The sequence below is a fragment of the Cinclus cinclus genome, chromosome 19, assembly GCF_963662255.1.
Source record: "Cinclus cinclus chromosome 19, bCinCin1.1, whole genome shotgun sequence".
In the NCBI taxonomy this organism is placed as follows: Eukaryota; Metazoa; Chordata; class Aves; order Passeriformes; family Cinclidae; genus Cinclus; species Cinclus cinclus.
In genome coordinates, this window is record NC_085064.1 from 6202953 (window position 1) to 6221329 (window position 18377).

Here is an 18377-nt window from a genome sequence, read left to right on the forward strand (position 1 = left end):
CTTCCGCGACGTGGCGCGCGCCGCCCGTTGCAAAGATGGGGGCGGTGGCGTCGCGGGTGCGGGACGGCCCCGCCCCCTCCGCTCGGCGGCGCGCGCGCGGCGGGGATGGTGGCGCGGGGTCTGCGCGCGCTGCGCGGGGCGCTGCGGGCCGGGGGGCGCCGCTTCAGCACGCGCCCCGCGCGCGCCCCCGCCATGGACTACCAGGTACCGCGCGCGCGGGGCCGCGCACCGGGCGGGGCGCGGGGCCGCGACAGCGATGGGGCTCCGGTTCCGCGCGGGGCGGCAGACACACCCCCCCCCCTCCCCCTCCCACCCCCGACCCGCTCTGCCACCTCCCGCAGACCCGGGCCGTGCCGGCTGCCGCGTGCCGCGTGTTCCCGCCTTCTGCTCGGGTCACTGCGCAAAGCGCCGTGCCCCGTGGCAGCAGCGGGGGAGCCCGGCCTGTAGCGGCAGCCGCTCCGGTAGCCACGGCGTGTCCCGGCCGCACGCGGCTGCGCCGGGTGTCGTAGACCCGGGTAATGGCGGTCCCCGGCGTGTAGCCCTGCCGGGCAGCCGGGAGCAGTCCCGCTCTACAGAGCTGGAAGCGCTATGGTGGTAGTGCCACTGTCCGGTGGGACAGGGTCCAGCTGCCTGGGTGGACTGTCCCCACGCTGGGGACATGGGTTGGTGCTCTGCCCGCTTCCCCCAGCCGTACGCGGCTGTGCAGCGCCAGGCTCGCGTCCCCTTGGCGTGGGGTGACAATGGTGACCTCGTGTTTCAGGTGTGCCGTGCAGGTGCAGCGTTGCTGCTTCATTAGCGTCGCTCGTTAAACACCGGCAGGACGGGTGCGCTCTGGAGCGCTGCCCGTTCCTGCCGGCGGCGACCTTGTCCTACTGGGCAGCGGTGGGTGCCGGCGCTGGGCTGTCCCGTGCCCCACCGCGGGGCCAAGGGGCACCTGGGGAGGGGCGGGTAACCCCTGCCCATAAGTAGCCTGTCCCCGTGACAGGATCTGGCGCTGCCGGCACGTCCCCGCGGCACCATGGCAGAGATGCTGCCGGAGTGGGTGACCAGTGGCACCGCCGAGGGGACTGAGCCCGAAGGGGTGGGTCAGGGTGCATTGGGCTCTGGGTAGGCTGGCCCCTGGGGCTGTGGCGCAGCCACAAGGCTGCTGTGATGGGCGCTGTCCTGACTACCCTGGGCATCTTTCCAGGATGCAATCCGGATGCTCAACACCCTGCAGACCAATGCCAGCTACCTGGAGCAGGTGAAGCGGGAGCGCGGTGACCCCCAGGCCCAGCTGGAAGCCATGCAGGGCTTTTTGGAGCGGAGTGGACTGAAGGTGAAAGGCTGATCCCTGTCCCTTTTCCCCCTGTCCTGTTAGCAGTGCCACTATGCTTGGCACTGGCTGCCGTGGGGGTCTCACAGGGTGGTTGAACTCTTACAGGTCGAGGACCTGGATCGACTGAACATCATCCACGTCACGGGGACGAAGGGCAAGGTGAGGCGGGTGGGCGGTGCTGTGGGGGACTGGGGGGCTGAGGGGGGACTGCTGGAGTCTGTGGCTCTGTTTGCCCCTGCTCTGTAACAAGGGCTTTAACACAGCTGTCTCCTCAGGGCTCAGCGTGTGCCTTCACCGAGTGCATCCTCCGCAACTATGGGCTGAAGACGGGCTTTTACAGGTGGGCAGGGGGGTCAGGAGGGTTTTGAAGGGCCAGTGGAGTTGTCCCTAACTTTTCCTCCTGGCTCTGTACCCCCCAGCTCCCCTCACCTCGTGCAGGTGCGCGAGCGGATCCGCATCAATGGGCAGCCCATCAGCAAGGACCTCTTCAACAAGTACTTCTGGCTGGTCTACAACCGCCTGGAGGAGACCAAGGTGGGGCCAGCAGGGTTTGTGTGGTGCTCCCTCCCTTGGGTCCCCCACTCCCAGGGTTGTGTGCTCACCCTTCTCTGCCTGGCAGGACCCAGCACACTCCAGCATGCCAGCTTATTTCCGCTTCCTCACCATCATGGCCTTTCACGTCTTCCTGCAGGAGAAGGTCAGTGGTGATGGCCTCCAGTTTGTGGCAGAAATGTCAGGTTGGTGGGGACCTCAGGGAAGGGAAACTTGGGCAGAACTTGTGTGAATCGGGCTGTCATGGCTGTAAACGGGATTCTGTGCCAGGTGGATGATCCCCCCACAAATAGGGGGTGTGCTCAGGTGTGGGTTTGGAAGGGCTGGAGGCAGGGACCTGTCTTCACCCACATCCCTGAGTCCGTGGGGACATATGCTGCTAGTGGTTCTGATGGCTCCAGTGTCCCTGTGTCCCCAGGTGGACCTGGCAGTGGTGGAAGTTGGCATCGGCGGCACCTATGACTGCACCAACATCGTCAGGTAGGAGCTGGCAGGGCTGAGCCTGTCCCCAGGGCTGCCAGGGCCTTACATCCCCACAGTGGAGGGGGAACAGCAGGGACATTGCCATGCTGTATCCCCAGGGCACCGATAGTGTGTGGGGTCTCCTCCCTGGGCATCGACCACACCAGCATCCTGGGGGACACCATGGAGAAGATCGCCTGGCAGAAGGGGGGTATTTTTAAGGTAGGGAGACCTGCTTTCTTGTCTTGTGTTTTTGGGGTGTGTTCCACATGTCCTTGAGCACCCCCATCCTTCCCAGCCTGGTGTGCCGGCGTTCACCGTGGCGCAGCCAGAGCGGCCGCTCGAGGTGCTGAGGGAGCGAGCCCAGGAGCGGAAGGTGAGTTGCTGGTGGGGGTGTGGATGGGGGCGTACCCCGTGGCAGGGGGCTCAGCCTCCTCTCCCTGCAGTGTCCTCTCTACCTCTGCCCGGAGCTGGACAACTTCGAGGAGGGCTGCCGGGTGCTGGAGCTGGGGCTGGCAGGTGCCCACCAGCGCTCCAACGCTGCCCTGGCCTTACAGCTGGCGCGGATGTGGCTGCAGCGCCGCAGCTGCCAGGGTAAGGCAGGGGCTCAGGGACAGGGGGCCAGACCCCACCAGGGCCCCTGAGGTCTCAGTGGAATGCCTGTCCTGCCTAGGTCTTGGGGAGCTGAAGGAGGTGCTGCCAAGCAGCGAGCTGCTGGGGAGGCCAGTGCCACTGGCGCCTGCCTTCCGATTGAGCGATGCCATGATCCAAGGTGCAGTATGGCCTTGCCAGGAACGCCCCCTCATCACGTCATAGGGCTTAGCAGGGCCATGCTAGACCCCAGCCAGTGCTGTGTGATCTGGAGGGCACAGTCTGCCCGACACTGGATTCTCACAGGGGTAGCAGTGTTGGGGAGGGTATGGGGGTCCCAGCCATGCCCTGTGTTCCCCCAGGCCTGCGGGACACAGAGTGGCTGGGCCGGACTCAGGTGCTGTCCCATGGCCCTGTGACGTGGTACCTGGACGGAGCTCACACCACCAGCAGCATCCAGGCCTGTGTCCGCTGGTTCCGCCAGGCTGCCCTCTACCAGGACAAGCCCCATGAGTAAGGAGAGGATGCAAAGGGGGGCATGCATTGTGGGGGGTGTGGTGTTGGTGCTGGAGGTCCCCTGGGGGTATGGGCCACCTGCCCTTTCTCCCTGCAGTGGTTCTGAGGTGCGTGTGCTGCTCTTCAATGCCACAGGCGACCGGGATACGGCGGCGCTGCTCAAGCTGCTGGTGGTGAGGTTTAGGGGGCACGGGGGGGTCACTGTGCCCAGATGCCTGGGTTCTCTGCCAGTCTTGGGACTTGCTTTGCTATGGGTGCAGGGAGCTACGAGATGGAGCTGGTACCCTGTCTGTGTGCCCATCCTGCTATCCCAGGGTCTCTTCCACCTCACCTGCTTCCTGCAAGGGTCCCACAGTTCTGGGTGCAGGGAAGGAACTTGGATCATCCCCTGCCCCATCCCCTATAACCCTGCTGGTGTGGGACTGGCCCCAGTGGAAATCCCATGGGTAGACCCTGAGGGTTCCCACAGTGCTGATTCCTTCTGTCTCCACAGCCCTGTCACTTTGACTATGCTGTTTTCTGCCCCAACTTCACGGAGGTGTCATTGGCCAACAACGCAGGTGAGTGCTGGGAAGATAGGGCATTGTCCAGCTCCCCATCCTTATCCCTCTCCAGCTCCCCCTGCAATCCCTGACTGCTATCCCCATCCTTCCCAGACCAGCAAAACTTCAACGTGACGCTGGAGAATGCCCTGACCCGCTGCCTGGAGAACCAGCGGACATGGACGAGGCTCCTGGAGGAGAAAGTGGGGCAGGACCCCTGGCTCCCATCTCCCTTGCGGGTCGGGGGGCTGCTGCAGCCAGCCCCTGCCCGAGGCTCCCTGCTCCTGGTGCCTGCAGCCCCACGACCCCTCAATTCCCCAGCCCTGGTGTTCCCGTGCCTGGCCCAAGCACTGCGGTGGGTAGCGCAGGGCCGGGACCCTCACCTGGCAGCCCCTGTGGCCTCGGGGGCTCACCTCCACCCCGCAGCCAGCAGCGGGGCTGTGCTGCTGCGGGAGGCAGCTGCTGTCCGTGTCCTGGTCACTGGCAGCCTGCACTTGGTGGGAGGGGCTCTCCGGCTGCTCGTCCCTGCCCTGTCGCAGTAATGGGGGGACAGGGCTTTGCACCTCTGTTTACTTGAAGCAACAGTTTTGCCCCCAGTGATGCTCGGAGGCATCTGGAGGGGGATGTGGGACACCCTGCCCCATCCTGGTTTGGCTGTTTTCACCCCAGTGCCTTTTGCCTGTGCCCTTCCCAGGACACTGGCCATGGGGGGATGCTCCTGATCTCCATCCCCTCCCTGCTGAGACTGACTGGGGGGACCCCCAGCGTTTTGGGGGCTGCCCCAGGCTGTGATGAGGTCCCAGTGCCTGGTAGGTGGGAGCCTCAAGCTGTGGCAAGGCTCAGCATCAGGGCACAATTAATTTAATATAGGGAAGGTTTTTATTATTATTGATAAAAGTTTGTAACTTGGACGGGGAGCTGGTAGGAGTGGTGGGTTCTGCCCATCATCCTGTGGGCAGGCAGCAGCCTTGCACCATCCTCCGCAAATAAACCTCTTGCTGCTCCCACTGGCGCCTGCTGCCTTCTTGAGGGGATGCAGGAGGGGCACAAGGGTCACCCCAAGTGCTGGGGCATGTCTAGGGGGCACCCACTTCTTCCCCCCCCATTTGATGGGGAGCCTTGTGGGAGGTTTTGGCAATAGCTGCTCTTTCTGCCTCCCCACTGCAGCGGGGGACCCCAGGGGGGTTGCATGGTGCCCTCCCCTGGTGTGGGCTGCCCTTGGGGGGCCAAAGCATTCACTGAATGAGTAATGGAGGCTCCCTCTGGGCTTGGCCTGAGATTTGGGGCAAAAAATCAGCTTAATGGCACTGGGGTGGGTCCCCAAGTCCGTTGGCCGGGGGCTGCGCGGGCTCGGGGGGGCTCGGGGGCGTCAGGCCATGCTGCTGGTGGAGCAGGGGGTGCTCTGGGTGCTGCCGATGCTGTGGTTGGTGCTGCTGCTCTCCGAGGCTGGTGCCGTGCTGGAAACCGGCTGCAGTTTGGAGATGGGACCTGGCTCACACCGCCCGCCACGGGGGAACACCAAGGGGAAACCAGACTCAGGGCGAACAGCGGTGGCCTTGGCTCAGTCCCCATGGACCTTCCAGCCCTCATGAACAAACCCTCACGGATCACTCCCCAGCTAGCCTCTGGGATGGAGATGAGCGTGGGGCACCAGGAGCAGGAGGACAAGCAGATGGCAGAGGGACCCCCAAACAAGTAGGAGGGACCCTGAGGAGCTGTAGACACCTGAAGCAGGGTTACTCCACTAGAGCATTGCCAGGACTGTACAGATGAGGGCAATGGAGCAGTCTGGTCTCTGGCTCACCTGGGGACTTTGCCCAGGAGGGAAAAGTGGGCAACCCAGTAAGGGACATGCATGTGCTCCCCCCAACCTACCACAGGGGTCCCCAGGGGTGGTGGATACTCACGGGTGTGTGAGTAGATGTACCAGAGCCCGGCAGTGAGGAGTGCTCCGATGAGGAAGGCGCCAAAGGTGATGCCCAGGACAGCGGCCAGCCCCAGCCCACGGTCTGTGGGAGGAGGAGGCCATCAACACTGCCACACACTCCCCCTCCCATTCCCATGCTGACCACCTCCCTTGCCCTGAACTTACAGTTCAGTGGCCGCCAGGCATCCTTCACTGTCACGTCCAGGACCTTCTCAAAGATGGTGTCATTCTGCAGAGGTGGAGGTTGGGGTGAGAGGGGGAAGATGTGCACCCCTGCAGGATGACAGAGCTGGGGGCCCCCAGGCTCTTTGTGGACCAGGGAATGCTGCTCCTGGCTGGGCTCCATCACCCAACGGTGTGGGACAAACCCATCAGGCTGCTACTGCCAATGGGGACCAGCACGGTGGCATCGCAGCGTGGGGAGGGGGTTACACTGACCTGCAAGCCGGCCTTGCACTTGAGGATGGCAGAGGAGGGGATGTGTCCGCCCTCAGGAATGGTGTAGGTGAAGCGGAAGCGCCAGACCTTCCTCCCGTGGCTGCTGGTGGGGCTCTCCAGCACAGCCACCCCCGCACCACGCGCCTCCCCGCCCTGCACCAGCAGCACTGGCTCCTGCCCTGAGGCCACCAGCCAGCACTCCTTCAGCTGCAGGTCGGCTGGGTGATCCATCCACCGCATGGATGCCTGCACGGGGTGGGAATGGGGCACACCATCAGCATCTCTGGCCCAGGGATGGCTGGACTGCCCAGCCTGGGCACCAGGACAGTGGCAGTACCTGCACAAAGGCCTCCTTGTTGATCTCCAGCTCTGTCTGTGGTGCCTTGAAGTCAGCGGTAGGGAAAAGGCGCAGGAAGAGCTCCCGTGGGATCTCGCACTGGAAGCCAACCTGCAAGAGGGGTCAGCACTAAGGGGGCACCCAGCACCCAGCTGACAGTGACATTTGCACCTTCTCCAACCCCTGGATGTGCTGGGAAATTTGGCTCTTACCCGCACACTCCGGAGCACTGCATCCTTGGCCAGGCTGAGGATGAGCTGCAAGAAGACAGGAAATTTGAATCAGTCAGGTTGTCCCCACTGCTGGAGTCTATGGATGGGATGGGATGGGATGGGATGGGATGGGATGGGATGGGATGGGATGGGATGGGATGGGATGGGATGGGATGGGATGGGATGGGATGGGATGGGATGGGATGGGATGGGATTGTCCCACCCACACACTCCCCCTCCATCTCAGCCCTGGGCTGCAGTGTGATGTTTCCAGCCATGCAGAAGCAAGAAGGTGGAGAAGCCCCACTGGCAATCACTGAAGCTCTCATGGGCCATCAGTGGGGCTGGAGGCAACACCCCCAGCCAGGCCCCCTCTCACCTCATTATTGGCGTAGCCCCTGCCCTCCAGTGAGGTGCCGCAGTGGCTGAGGGGGCTTTTCAACATGAAGTGGGTGGCATTTTTCTCTGCCTGGCAGCTGATGTCCCTCAGGGTGATGTTCACCACGTCCTTGATGGGCTGAGAGGAAAGCACACTGTAGTCACCCACTGACTGGGGACAGCCCTGTGCCACCCACCCCGAGCACCCAGAGGAAGATGCAACTTCTGAGTGATTTTGGTGGACATTGGCAGCTCTCTCCACCCTCCTCACCTCCAGGTAGGACCTGATGATGACAATCTCCATGGTTTCATCTGTGCACTTCCAGGGTTTGAGGGTGAGCAGCACCTGGTGGGGCAAGTCTGGGGGCTGTGTGATGACAAGGGGGTTGGTCGTCACAGGCGTCTCAACCGTCTCTGCAGGACAGGGAGATGGGGGGCTGAGTGGGAGTGGTGGAACCCCCCATCCCATCCAGCCCTGGGGTGCTGGGGGCCTCACCGTGCCCATGAATCTTCAGGTTGATGTGGGTGCTGGCAGGGATGGCGGAGTAGGAGGCAATGACACCGTAGTTCATTTCAAAGGCTTTAGCGATGAGGTCCTGCTCTGTGTCAGGCAGGAGCGTCCCAGAGATCAGCGTCGGGGAAAAGGCAATCTTGTAATTGCCAGAGACCTGCGGAGAAGAGGAAAGGTGAGGCTAAGTGGAGACAGGGACAGCTGGGGGCGCACAAGGCAGGGTTCACCCCAGTAATGAGAGCTTGCAGCAAGGGGGCCGCCACTTTGCCCATGTCTAATGTCTCCCTCCTGCCACCTTCCCCATGACACCAGCATCTCCTGGGTACCTAGCACCTTGGTGGGGGTGGTGGGGAAGACATGTTCCTCTCAGCATACCAGTAACTGGATGTTGCACTCCTCCAAGGTGAGGAACCAGGTGAAGTTGGCCTTGCTTTGCAGGATGAGCATCTGGTCACCAGCAGAATTCTGAGGACATCCCAGAGACAGCTTCACCTCTGTGATGGGGGAGCTGCAAAACCACAAGATCCCCCTTCTCAGCATTCCCTACCAACTGGTCCCACATCCAACTTGGGATGTGGGGCTCTGCCTTTGAGACACCCCAACACCTTCCTAAGCATCTCCAAGCATATCCCACTCCCTGTCCCACCCCTGGGGTCCCACTGCTGGCACTGTGGTACCTGGGCTCCGACTGCAGATGGACGATGTGAGCGGCCCTGGTGCTCTGGGCATCACTGCGTGAGCAGCCCTTCACCCCGTGGAAGAAGACCTCCGTCTCAAGGTGCAGAGTGGCATTGAAATGCTCCTGGAGAATGCATTCTGGAGGACTGTGGGCATCTGTGCAGGTGGCAGAGTCAGCAGAGTCAAACTGTGCTCAGTGGGTGGGGAGATGCTCAGGGCCAGGGGCATCAGTCCCCATGGCATCTCCCTGGGGAAGGTACTTTGCCACAGGAGGTTGTCACCCTTCTGGAACAGGATGATCCTTCCTGCCCACTCCAGCCCCCAGGTGCTAGATCCCAGCCCCACATACCTTCTCCCAGGTGGAGCTGGACCCTGTGGGGGTCCTGCAGCTCACTGTAGGATGTGATGCCCCTGTAGGTAGTTATAGCCCAGCCCAGCAGGTCACTGGAGTTCATGGGTAGCTCAGGGTTTGATGCTCTCATGGAATCTGGGGTGAGGTGGGCGTCCTGTGGGCCAAGTGACAGCCTAAGCTGGGGTGAGGGGCAAAGCCCATCCCTCCCTTACACAGGCTGGCATGGGGTGGGGAAAGCAAGGAAAACCTTTCCCCTCAGTGTGCAGGATACAAACGTGAGCCTAAAACTGGTGAGTGTCCCTGGAGCCCGGGCTGGGGGTCACCCTGGATGAATGGAGGTTTTTGGGGCCATGAGCTGGAAGCAGCGAGAGTGGCACATGGAGGGCTCAGCCCACTTTATTATTAGCCACAAACAAAGCAGGAGGTTTATTTTGCTAACAAAGTGCCCGACCCCGGCTCAGCTCGCTGGAGCCAAACCCCATCCCTGACCTTCCTCCCACCGGCCGGAGGAAATGGGAGCTTTTTCCAGCCCTGTGCGTCATTCCCTGCCTGGCCAGCCCAGTGCTCAGCGCCGCCAGCAATAGTCAGGAGAGTCCCCTCCTCCCTGGGGCACCACAACCATCATGTCTGATGATTGTGAGTACCAGTCTCTACCAGAGACCCCCTTAAACATCCCCATGGATGGCCTGAGCCCTGCTACCTCCCGGGACTGCTCCCATTGTGGGGCTGTGGCACTCACGGTGTGGATGATCAGGTTTGAGCACGGGGAGGTGATGGTGGCAGAGCAGAAGGTGCAGAGGAGGATGAGCACTGCTGGCCGGCTGCAGTCGGCTCGTGGAGTCACGGTCACCACCAGAGGGCCAGGAGAGTCCTGGGGTGGAAGAGGAGAGTGTCACCACTGCGGCCACCAAGCCCCAGCTGCTGTCACCTTCCTGGCTGCCCCCTGGAGCCAGAGGGATCAGGGAGAGACCTTAGGCTGGCCCTGAGGATGAGCCATGCAAGAGGCAGCCATGGCTGGGTTTAGGGGGCAGGGATTCCACATGAATCCACACGTGTACCTACGCCAGCGGGGCTAACACCTCTTGGCTCCCCTAAGCAAGGGACCAGTTGTATGCCCACCTGGCAGATGGTGATATCCACACACTGGTGTCCAGGACACCCCACATAGTGGGGTCTAGGCACCCCCTTCTTAGGGACCAGGGCATCGTTGAGTTAAACACTAAGTAATCTCTGCACTGGATAAGACAGTGTCACCCCACTGTGGTCTGGGGTAACCCCAAACTGAGAACTGAAGCATCCCTACATTGGGCCAGGGCATCCTCACCCCATGCACCAGAGCATCTCACTGTAGGTACTGGGGTATCTCCCACTGAAGACTGGAGAATCCCCACCCTGGGCACTGGGACATCCCCCTGGAAGGTTTCCCAGCCCCATCCCAGCACTGTGCAGCCACTCCAGGCTCAGGTGTGTGCCCGTACTGGTGCGTAGGGATGCCTGGGCTCAGTGGTGGCACACACCATTCCTCGTGGCTAGCAGTGCCTGGTTGCCTCTAGCCGGAAATCCGGATGGGGAAGTCAAAACTCCAGGTGCTAAATTTGGCAACTGCTGCCCGAATAATGACTCGCAAAGCTCTGAGCCAGGCAGCAGGCAGGGAAAACCAGCCGGGGACTGGGTGGGTGGAGCTGTTGCCAGTGAGACTGTGGGCATCCCAGCCTGGCCATGGCCCCGTGGCAAGCGTGGGTGGCCAGGGACCCCGGGTGGCCCCGAGTGCCGGGGAGGAGCTGGCGGCTGTTTTTCCTGCCGCGTGTTTTGTGGCGCTCCATTGTTTGGCTGCGCGAGTGGCGGGAGCCTCGGCGCTCCCCGCCGCCGCCTTTCGGGTTATTTTTTTCTTTTTCTTCTCTTTTTTTATTTTTTTTTTTTTTTCATCGTGGGGATCTGCTTATAGAAAGCAGCTTCCAGTAATTCTTCTATAAGTGGAGCCGCGTCCCTGCCCAGCTTCCCCCGTGCGCCGCGGGGCTCAGTGCCGCAGCCGTGACATCAGTGCGTGTCCCCTATTGCCACTGGTGACAAGCCTGGGGCACCCCCAGCCCTGGCACTTATCCAGGATGCCATGGGCAGGTCACACAAGGCTAGGAGAGAGGGGTCCTTGCAAAACCCACCCTCCCCAGCGCCTCGTGGCTTGGCTCCCCCTCTGCTCCAAAAGCAGAACTGGGAGAGCTGGGAGGTGGCAGGGAGGGGGGAGTGTGGCGCCGGGTGGCCCAGGGCTGGGCCAAAATCTGGTGCTGGGCCCCAGCCAGCACAAGGGAAGCCAGGCTGTCCTGCAGAGCTGCCATGCAAACCCATGTGCTGGTGCAAATCCACCCAACAGAGCCAGCCAGCACCAGTGCCAGCTCTGACACTGCCGTGCACTGTCCTTGCCCCAAAGCACAAGTATGGTTATCACTCCTCGGCAAGGCTGTGCCAACATTGGCAGACAGGTTGCTGCTCGCTTGGACACCTTAATGTGTCCTCTTTCATCCCTCCACTCTTTCCTCTATGCCCCCCTTCAAACCTCATTCCATCTCTTCCTCCATCCTTTCCTCCATTCTGCCTTCCCTCCCTCCCTCCCTCCCCAATGTGGTCATCATTGGGTATCTGTGGCTCTGCCCAGCTCCTGAGCCAGAACAAGGCCACCTTCCCAGGGAAATGGAGTGTCCTGAGGTGTCCAGCACAGGAATATCTGCCTTGGCAGCACGGGCTATTTAAAGAATTTGCTTCTAATGTAAATGTAAATGTAAAGTCTTTACATTTACATTAGGCGCAGAAATGTCTAAGGCTATTCTTGGAGGAGACACTTGGACAGAGTGCCATGGAGGAGATTAATCCAGATCCTTTCACTGCTCCTTAATTTGAGGAAAGTTTTCACAGCTGGGACACCCTGCCTGCTGAGGACAGTGACAGGGTGACAGTGCTGTGGTGACAGTGTTAAGTGACAGTGTAAGAAGTTCTGTGGGGATGCACTGGGAACTCTCTTGCTCACCTCAGACCACTTGACCCTGAGGACATGAACTTCATGGCCCGTATTCATGGAGCTGTTGCTGACACAGCCCCGCAGCACCGTGCTGGTGGCATAGAAGAGAGTGATGGGTGGCTTCGCTGTCACTGGCTGCAGGTCACAGCCCTCGGCTCTCCCGGGGTCTGGGCGGAAAACAAGAGACTGTCAGTCCCCGCCGCACGGATGTGGGGTGACAACACGGAGGGACGCGATGGAGGAGGGAACTGAATGTCTCTGCCAGCGCCGGCACTGCCCCTTCAGCTTCAGCCCCCAGTCCGGCGTCAGCACGGCCCCACTGCCGGCACAGCACCCCCGGGACCATCTGCTACGTGTTCGCTCGGGGCCCGTCCGCCACCGCCGGCCCCCTCCGCAATCACGTTAATGACCCTTGGATCCGGGCTGGAAAAATCCACGGTCCCTGCTCGGCACAGCCGCGTGCCAAAACTCGCACCCAGACGCCCCGAAGGCTGGGGCGGTGGCGGAAGCCCCCCCTCCCCGCATTCCCCCGCCGCAGGAAAGTGGGAAGCGCAGGTATGGAAAAGGCTGTGAAGCTCATCCTCCGCGGGCGCTCAGGCGTGAGCTTTGCCCCATCCCAAAGCCCCCGGCGGCGCGCGGCGAGCGGGGCCGGCCGGCGGCTGCCAAGGGAAATCCTGAGCGCAAACAGCCATTTGAAGGGCTGATCCTGTAAATCCCCACGTGCCTCGACAGTTTCCTCCGCCTCAGGCAGCCCTGCTGTGGCCGGACTGTCCTCAGCTTGGCCCTGAGGAACCGTCGGCATCCATGGGTGCTCCCTTCCAGGGGGCTGGGCAGGACGGATCCCCGTGGTCACAGCTGGGGGACTTTCTATGGGCAGATAGTGCCTGGGATGCTGTGTTTCCTTTGGGGGTGGCCACTGAGCTCTATCCCTTCCCACTCCAACTTTTCCCATCCCTGCTGGCTCCAGCCAACGCACCCGGAGGCGGCTGGACCGCACTCCAGGTCCACCCAGCCACCCGCACCGGGACTGGGGCTAGAGAATGCGATGCTCCAGGTCATTCATTGAGTTTTTTGGGACGCAGCACCGGGCAAAGGGCCACTCGTTCCAAGTCGTGCCCATCATAGTGTCCCTGACCCTCGTCTGACCGATGGGATGGCCCGGCTGTGGCGGCGGGGTCACAGCACAGACCCCCGGTGACGCTGCCGTGGGCCCACTCATTGTCCGGCGCTTCCTCCCCCCAGCGTGGCGGCCGCGCGGCCGGCAGCATCGGGAGGAAGATAAACAGCCTCTTATCTGGGCGCCACAGGCTGTGTCCCTCTTCCCTTCCACTCCTGCCCTGACGGCACCGGGCACCGCTGGGCAGAGGACGGGCAGCTCGCCGCTCCTCGGGCAGCATCTTGCTGGGAGGTCACGCAGGGCTGGGGGCTGCGGCTGGGCTCGCCCCTGGCAGGGCAGGGATGCCGGCGGAGGGGATGCGGGGCAGCGGTGCCAGTCGGGCACTGTCTGTCCCTGGGGAAGGCAGCGGGTTCCAGCATTATGCCAGGATCAGATAAAGGGGCTCAGCTGGGCCGCCGAGGCGATCAGATAAGGGCACTGTTATTTTTGTACTCCAGGAAAGGGAAAAAAAATTAAAAGGAAGAAAGAAAGAAAATCCACTTTATGTTTTTCCAACTTGCACTCTCCCTTGCCTTGGTGCCGCTGAGATCAGGGAACAGGGATGGTCTTACTGTGGCTCCTCTGTGGGTCAGGGGCTGGGGGGAAATTCCTGGGGTTTTGGGAGCAGATGAAAAGCCTGGGCAGAGAGCAACTGCCCAGGGATGCAGGGTGCAGGGCAAGGGTTGCTCTGGTGGTGCAGGATGTCCATGGATGGGCAGTGCCACTTTGGCATCCTTGCATCTTGTGGTGTTACCTCAGCACTTGTGTAATGAGCTGATCCAGGTCAGGAATGGGGCTGGATTCTGCACTGAGAGGGAAAGCTCATCCTCTGATCTACTGCTGGCAGTTGGACCATGCTGAGGTGGCACTGGGGGTCAGATGATGGGGTGGACAGGTCCAGGCTTTGGGCTTGACACAAGCCACATCATCCTGCCACTCAATAAGTCAGACAGGTACCAAGAAGCCTCTCCTCAGAGATGGGAGGGGTGACCCAGCACCATGCTCAGCCCATGGGGAGCAGTGCTGGCTGCTGTCGAGGGGGCACAAAGCCCCCCACCTCTTGAAGCTGTCTGTGTCTGTCAGCCGCTCTGACACCCTGACACTGCACTCATTAAGAGCACCCCAGTCCCACAGCACTGCTCTCACTGAGGGCACCACCGTCCCACACCACTGCACCCACCATGAACATCCCAGTTCCATAATACTGAACCCACTGAGGGCACTCCCGGCCCCAGAAGTTCCTGTGAGGAAGAAGCAGCAACTGTACAGGATGTGCTGAGTAGCACAGGTAGGCGGGATGGGGACCATGTGTCACAGCCATGCAGGACATATAGCACAGACACTCAGGATGGGGACCACATGGCACAACTACATAGGACAGTGATGATATGGCACAGTCATATAGGATGGGGTCCATACAGCGCAGCTGTATAGGTTTGGGGTTGTATGGCCAGGGAAGATGGTCTGTTTATATGGCAGAGTGACACAGGACAGGGATCACACAGACACATACAATAGGGACTGTATAGCTCCATTACAGAGCACAGGGACTGTGTGCCACAGCCATGTAGGATGGGGATCATACAGCACAGATAAATAGGACAGGGACCATAGGAACGGACACTCAGGGTGGGGACCATATGGCACAGCCATGTAGGACTCAGCCTATATAGCACAGCCCTATTATGGCATGTATGGCACAGCCATGTAGGGTGGAGACTGTTGGGACAAATACAAAGGTCATGGACACATGGCACCGCTACATAGGACACAGGTGACATTGCACAGCTGTGTAGGATGGGGACCAGATGGCACAGCTGTGTGGTATAGAGACATCATAGGGAGGACAAGAGCTCTGTGGCACAAGGACACAGGGTGGGGATCATATGGCACAGTTATAGGATGGGGAGCATATGGCACAGTTATAGGATGGGGACTGTACAAGAAAGCTACGGAGGACACAGACCTCAGTACACATCTATGCAGGAGAGAGACACCACAGCACTGCCACAGGGCAGGGACTGTGGCACAGCTACAGGACGTGCACCGGGCCTCACAATTACACAGGACCCAGGACTTACTGTACATCTACAAGAATGGAAACTCTATGGCACAACGATAGGGGACATGGCCCACATGGCAGGGACTATCTGGCACAGCCACCACACAGCTTATATCACAGTTGTGATATAAGATAGTGGGTGTCAAGCCTGGCAGTGGGGCCACTCCAGCACCTCCCAAGAGCACTGGCCCCCGAGGTGACCAGGAAGGACCAACCGATCCAGGACACTCAGTGCTGCTGGCCCCAGGCTCTCTGGGTGGCTGCTGCCCTCCCAGTTCCCCTCCCCTCTGCCAGTGGGCTATGTCCCGAAGTCCCCCAGCTCCCTGTCCTCCAGCTCCATCAGCCCTGGTGTCCCTCCTTGAAATTCCCACTGTGGCTCCAACTGTTTTGGAAGCATCTTAGCCCCCAGCTCCCATGTGAGGCTTTAAGGCCTTTTTCCCCGTTCTCATCTCCATCTCCAGCCCCACATCCCATGTGAGGCTTTATGGTTTTGGTTGCTGTTTTTCTTTTCCTATTTCTCGTCCCCATCTCCAGCCCCACATTCCACGACTTTAAGGGTTTTTTTTCCCACTTCTTATCTCCGTCTTCTGGTCAACCCCTACATACTCCATGGTGATGGCGAACCATGAAAGCCACCCCAGACCCCCCATTTACCGTCTTGGCCAGGATTCAGCCACGGCGTCTTCAACACCTCCCGCGCCCCGGTGACGCAGCCGGGATTTCGGGGGTCCCAGGGAGCGGCAGGGCTGTGCTGAGTGTGTGTTCCGGGAATCGGGGCGGGTTTGTCCCTTCCCACATCCAGGCTGCTCCCCAAAACCTCCTTTCCCGGGGGTGACAATCACTGCCTGTGCGGGCACAGCCGGGACCCCTTTGGCCACCGATCTAGAGTCACCGCTGGGTCCCGCCGAGGCGGCTGTCCCGTCCCGGGGCTCCCTTCCCGGGACTCCCGTCCCGCTGTCCCATCCCGCGGGTCTCATCCCCGGGCTCCGGTTCCCTGGTGCCCCCCGTCCCCACTCACCCGGGCGGCCGAGCAGCGCCAGGAGCAGCGGCAGGAGAGGGACGGAGCGGGGGCCCATGTCCGCCTGCGGCCGCTCCCCGGGAGTCAGCGCCGAGTGCGGGCGGCGGCAGCGGCAGGAAACCGACTCCCTTCGGAGGAGGGTCCGCGGCGGAGGAAATGCCGCTGGCGGTGCTGGGGCCGGGCCGGCGGGGCCGGGGGGCGGAGAGGATGGACACCCCCTCCCCCGGAGGCGCCGTGCCTCAGTTTCCCTACAGCGCCGTGCGGGAGGGGCTCACTGGAAGCGCCCCGGGCAGGGGAAGGGCACTGGTACCCGGGGTAGGTGCCCCCAGGGAACTCCCAGGGCTGGCACCAGTGAGTGGAGGGGTTGGACACAGGGGTTCTGGTGGGGTCCACCCACCCAAGTTATTCCCTAGCTGCCCCCAGGGATGGGAATGGAGGGGCTGCCCCCGACATTCAGCCCCAACTGCTCCCAGCCAACGCCTTAGCAGGATGACATGTCTCAGGCTGGTGGCTGCCCCACGGCCCTGGACACCCCCTCTGGTGGGCAGGTGGAAGCCCCCGAGCACTACTGCCTGCCTTGCCTGTACCCTTGGCCAGGCCACAGACGGGGCTGCCCGGACAGCCCTACCTGGCAGGTGGGCTCGGGGTCAGAAGATCCTTTGGCACAAGGGGGCCTGGGTGAGGGAGTCACGGGCAAGGGGGTCACAGCTGAGCACCGCCAAAGGGGGAGCCATGAGGTGGCTGGGGACCCCCTTCTGCACTCCTGCCCCATTCCTCCCCACACCTCTCCTGGCCGAGGTGAGAGCCCTCACACAGCTATCAGTGCGGCTGGGACCCTCAAGCCGGGGTAGGCGCAGGTCCCCCGGGTGGTTTTCATCTTGACTCATGGTTCACGGGCATGGCGACAGAATAGAAATGTGCCAGGGAAATCAGCGACGCCTGTTCCCAGCAGCCAGGATGTCCCCGGAGATGTCTGTGACCCGGGACACCAGCAACCATCTCCATGACAGAGCACTGCCATCTCCTGGGGACCGCGGGGACGGGTGCTCACCCGGGGATAGAGACAGCGGTGGGGACAGGGACCCGGCCCAGGATCCTCTGGCTCCCTTGCACCCCTCTCCCCACCAGCGACACTGCAGGACAACGAACAAGAAACCCTCGGTGATGGACACTGGAATGGTGGCAGCCACAGTGTGATAGGAGGGTAGTCGTGCCTGTGGGATGGCCACATGTGCAGCCCCCTGCACCCCACTTGGCCCAGCATCCTCCCCCCTTACAGCATATGTGATGGCCTTGCAATTTCAAGACAGAGGAAAAGCATCTAAACCCCAAGACCAAGCACTAAGGGCCGTAATGGGGAGCAGGGCAGGGTCCCTGTTCCACTCCCTGCCCAGGTCACCACCTGGGGAAACTGAGGCACACCCACAGCACACCCACAGAGGGCTGGAGGTACAAGACAGATGGGTCTTCCCATTCCCCAACTTTAGGCTACGGTGTTCCAAACCACACGACCCCTCCGTCCCTTGTCTCCACCAGCACGAGGCAGGCACCCGCCGGCCCCAGCCCTGGATTGTTGTCCTGGCAGTGTCCCAGCCCAGGCCGGATGGCTGCATCCTTCCTGCCCGCCGGCCTCCCCGCAGTGCCCCGGGCTCTGCCGGTGGCTCGTGGCCCCCGAGTACGGGGCTGACGTCGGGCTGACTGGTGAGTTTGGATTTTCGTCTTGGGGAGTTTTGTTTTTTCCCTGCTGGCTTCCTTTCACCGCTCTGACTCCTTGGCCTCGTGGCCTTGGCTGACCCAAATGCTGCTGCCCCTCCTGCCCTCCCAGCCCCCTGGCTCCGTGCCCAGCTCCCAGCAGCCCAAAAGTAAGTGGTGGGGGGGCCCTGTTGGGGTTGCAGCTTTGCTACCTCCTGCCCTCACTGTGGCCTGTCCCCAAGCCCCACCGCAGACCCTCAGCGATGGCATTGTGACGGTGTGGTTCTGTGGGTGCTGGGGAGCCCCCACATCCCCTGTCCCCCCCACCAGTACCCCCAACTGTCTGTCTGTTGGGGTCCTGTGACTCACCACCATGAGAGCACCCACCCAGTCCCCCAGCCAGGAGGACTCCCAGCCTGGTGGCTGAGCTCCTCTGGGTGTCCCCAGCACATTCCTTATTCCCCGGGGTTAGGACTAAGCAGTGAGTATCCAGGCACAGCAGGACAGGGAGCACCCCACTCCAGGGTATTGTGCCACCACAAACCATCAGTGCAGCCACTGCGTACCCCAAAAAACCCAGACAGCCAACAGAAACAAGGAAATGCCAAGGCATGAAAGTGGTGGA

General features: G+C 61.6%; 2 protein-coding genes across 4 annotated transcripts; one reads left to right on the forward strand and one right to left on the reverse strand.

The window, feature by feature from the left end:
* The first annotated feature begins 1189 nt into the window (after positions 1 to 1189).
* FPGS (folylpolyglutamate synthase) lies at positions 1190 to 4523 on the forward strand. Its single transcript, XM_062505653.1, has 14 exons — positions 1190 to 1318; positions 1424 to 1477; positions 1594 to 1658; positions 1738 to 1852; positions 1938 to 2015; positions 2289 to 2350; positions 2452 to 2554; positions 2631 to 2708; positions 2779 to 2926; positions 3006 to 3104; positions 3286 to 3436; positions 3537 to 3612; positions 3933 to 3999; positions 4096 to 4523. Exons 1-14 carry the CDS (start codon positions 1202 to 1204, stop codon positions 4521 to 4523), a joined length of 1641 nt encoding a protein of 546 aa, XP_062361637.1. The 5' UTR covers positions 1190 to 1201.
* ENG (endoglin) lies at positions 1786 to 16138 on the reverse strand. 3 transcript variants are annotated; one of them, XR_009933808.1, is made up of 16 exons: positions 16061 to 16138; positions 11834 to 11991; positions 9554 to 9685; positions 8812 to 8968; positions 8462 to 8618; positions 8160 to 8292; positions 7770 to 7941; positions 7545 to 7687; positions 7275 to 7412; positions 6896 to 6940; positions 6684 to 6794; positions 6347 to 6592; positions 6074 to 6137; positions 5889 to 5990; positions 1921 to 2003; positions 1786 to 1837 (listed from the first exon to the last, which is right to left on the reverse strand). XR_009933808.1 is itself a non-coding variant. In XM_062505651.1 (15 exons), the coding sequence occupies exons 1-15, from the start codon at positions 16116 to 16118 to the stop codon at positions 5280 to 5282; spliced, it is 1986 nt and encodes a 661-aa protein (XP_062361635.1). In that variant the 5' UTR covers positions 16119 to 16138; the 3' UTR covers positions 4545 to 5279. The 3 variants fall into 3 exon arrangements, 2 of the variants coding, with proteins under 2 accessions (XP_062361635.1, XP_062361636.1); XM_062505651.1 differs by lacking the exons at positions 1786 to 1837; positions 1921 to 2003 and adding an exon at positions 4545 to 5449; XM_062505652.1 differs by lacking the exons at positions 1786 to 1837; positions 1921 to 2003 and adding an exon at positions 4546 to 5469 and having other exon boundaries at positions 6684 to 6782.
* Between the last annotated feature and the right edge of the window lie 2239 nt (positions 16139 to 18377).

Coding starts and splice junctions, on each gene's coding strand:
- FPGS (XM_062505653.1), top strand. CDS start 1,202: ATGCTCAACACCCTGCAGACCAATGCCAGCTACCTGGAGCAGGTGAAG. Junction 1,319..1,423: donor TGGAGCGGAGTGGACTGAAG/GTGAAAGGCTGA, acceptor GAACTCTTACAG/GTCGAGGACCTGGATCGACT. Junction 2,555..2,630: donor AGAAGGGGGGTATTTTTAAG/GTAGGGAGACCT, acceptor CATCCTTCCCAG/CCTGGTGTGCCGGCGTTCAC.
- ENG (XM_062505651.1), bottom strand. CDS start 16,118: ATGGGCCCCCGCTCCGTCCCTCTCCTGCCGCTGCTCCTGGCGCTGCTC. Junction 6,941..7,274: donor GGGGCTACGCCAATAATGAG/GTGAGAGGGGGC, acceptor GTCTTCTTGCAG/CTCATCCTCAGCCTGGCCAA. Junction 6,795..6,895: donor CAGTGCTCCGGAGTGTGCGG/GTAAGAGCCAAA, acceptor CCCCTCTTGCAG/GTTGGCTTCCAGTGCGAGAT.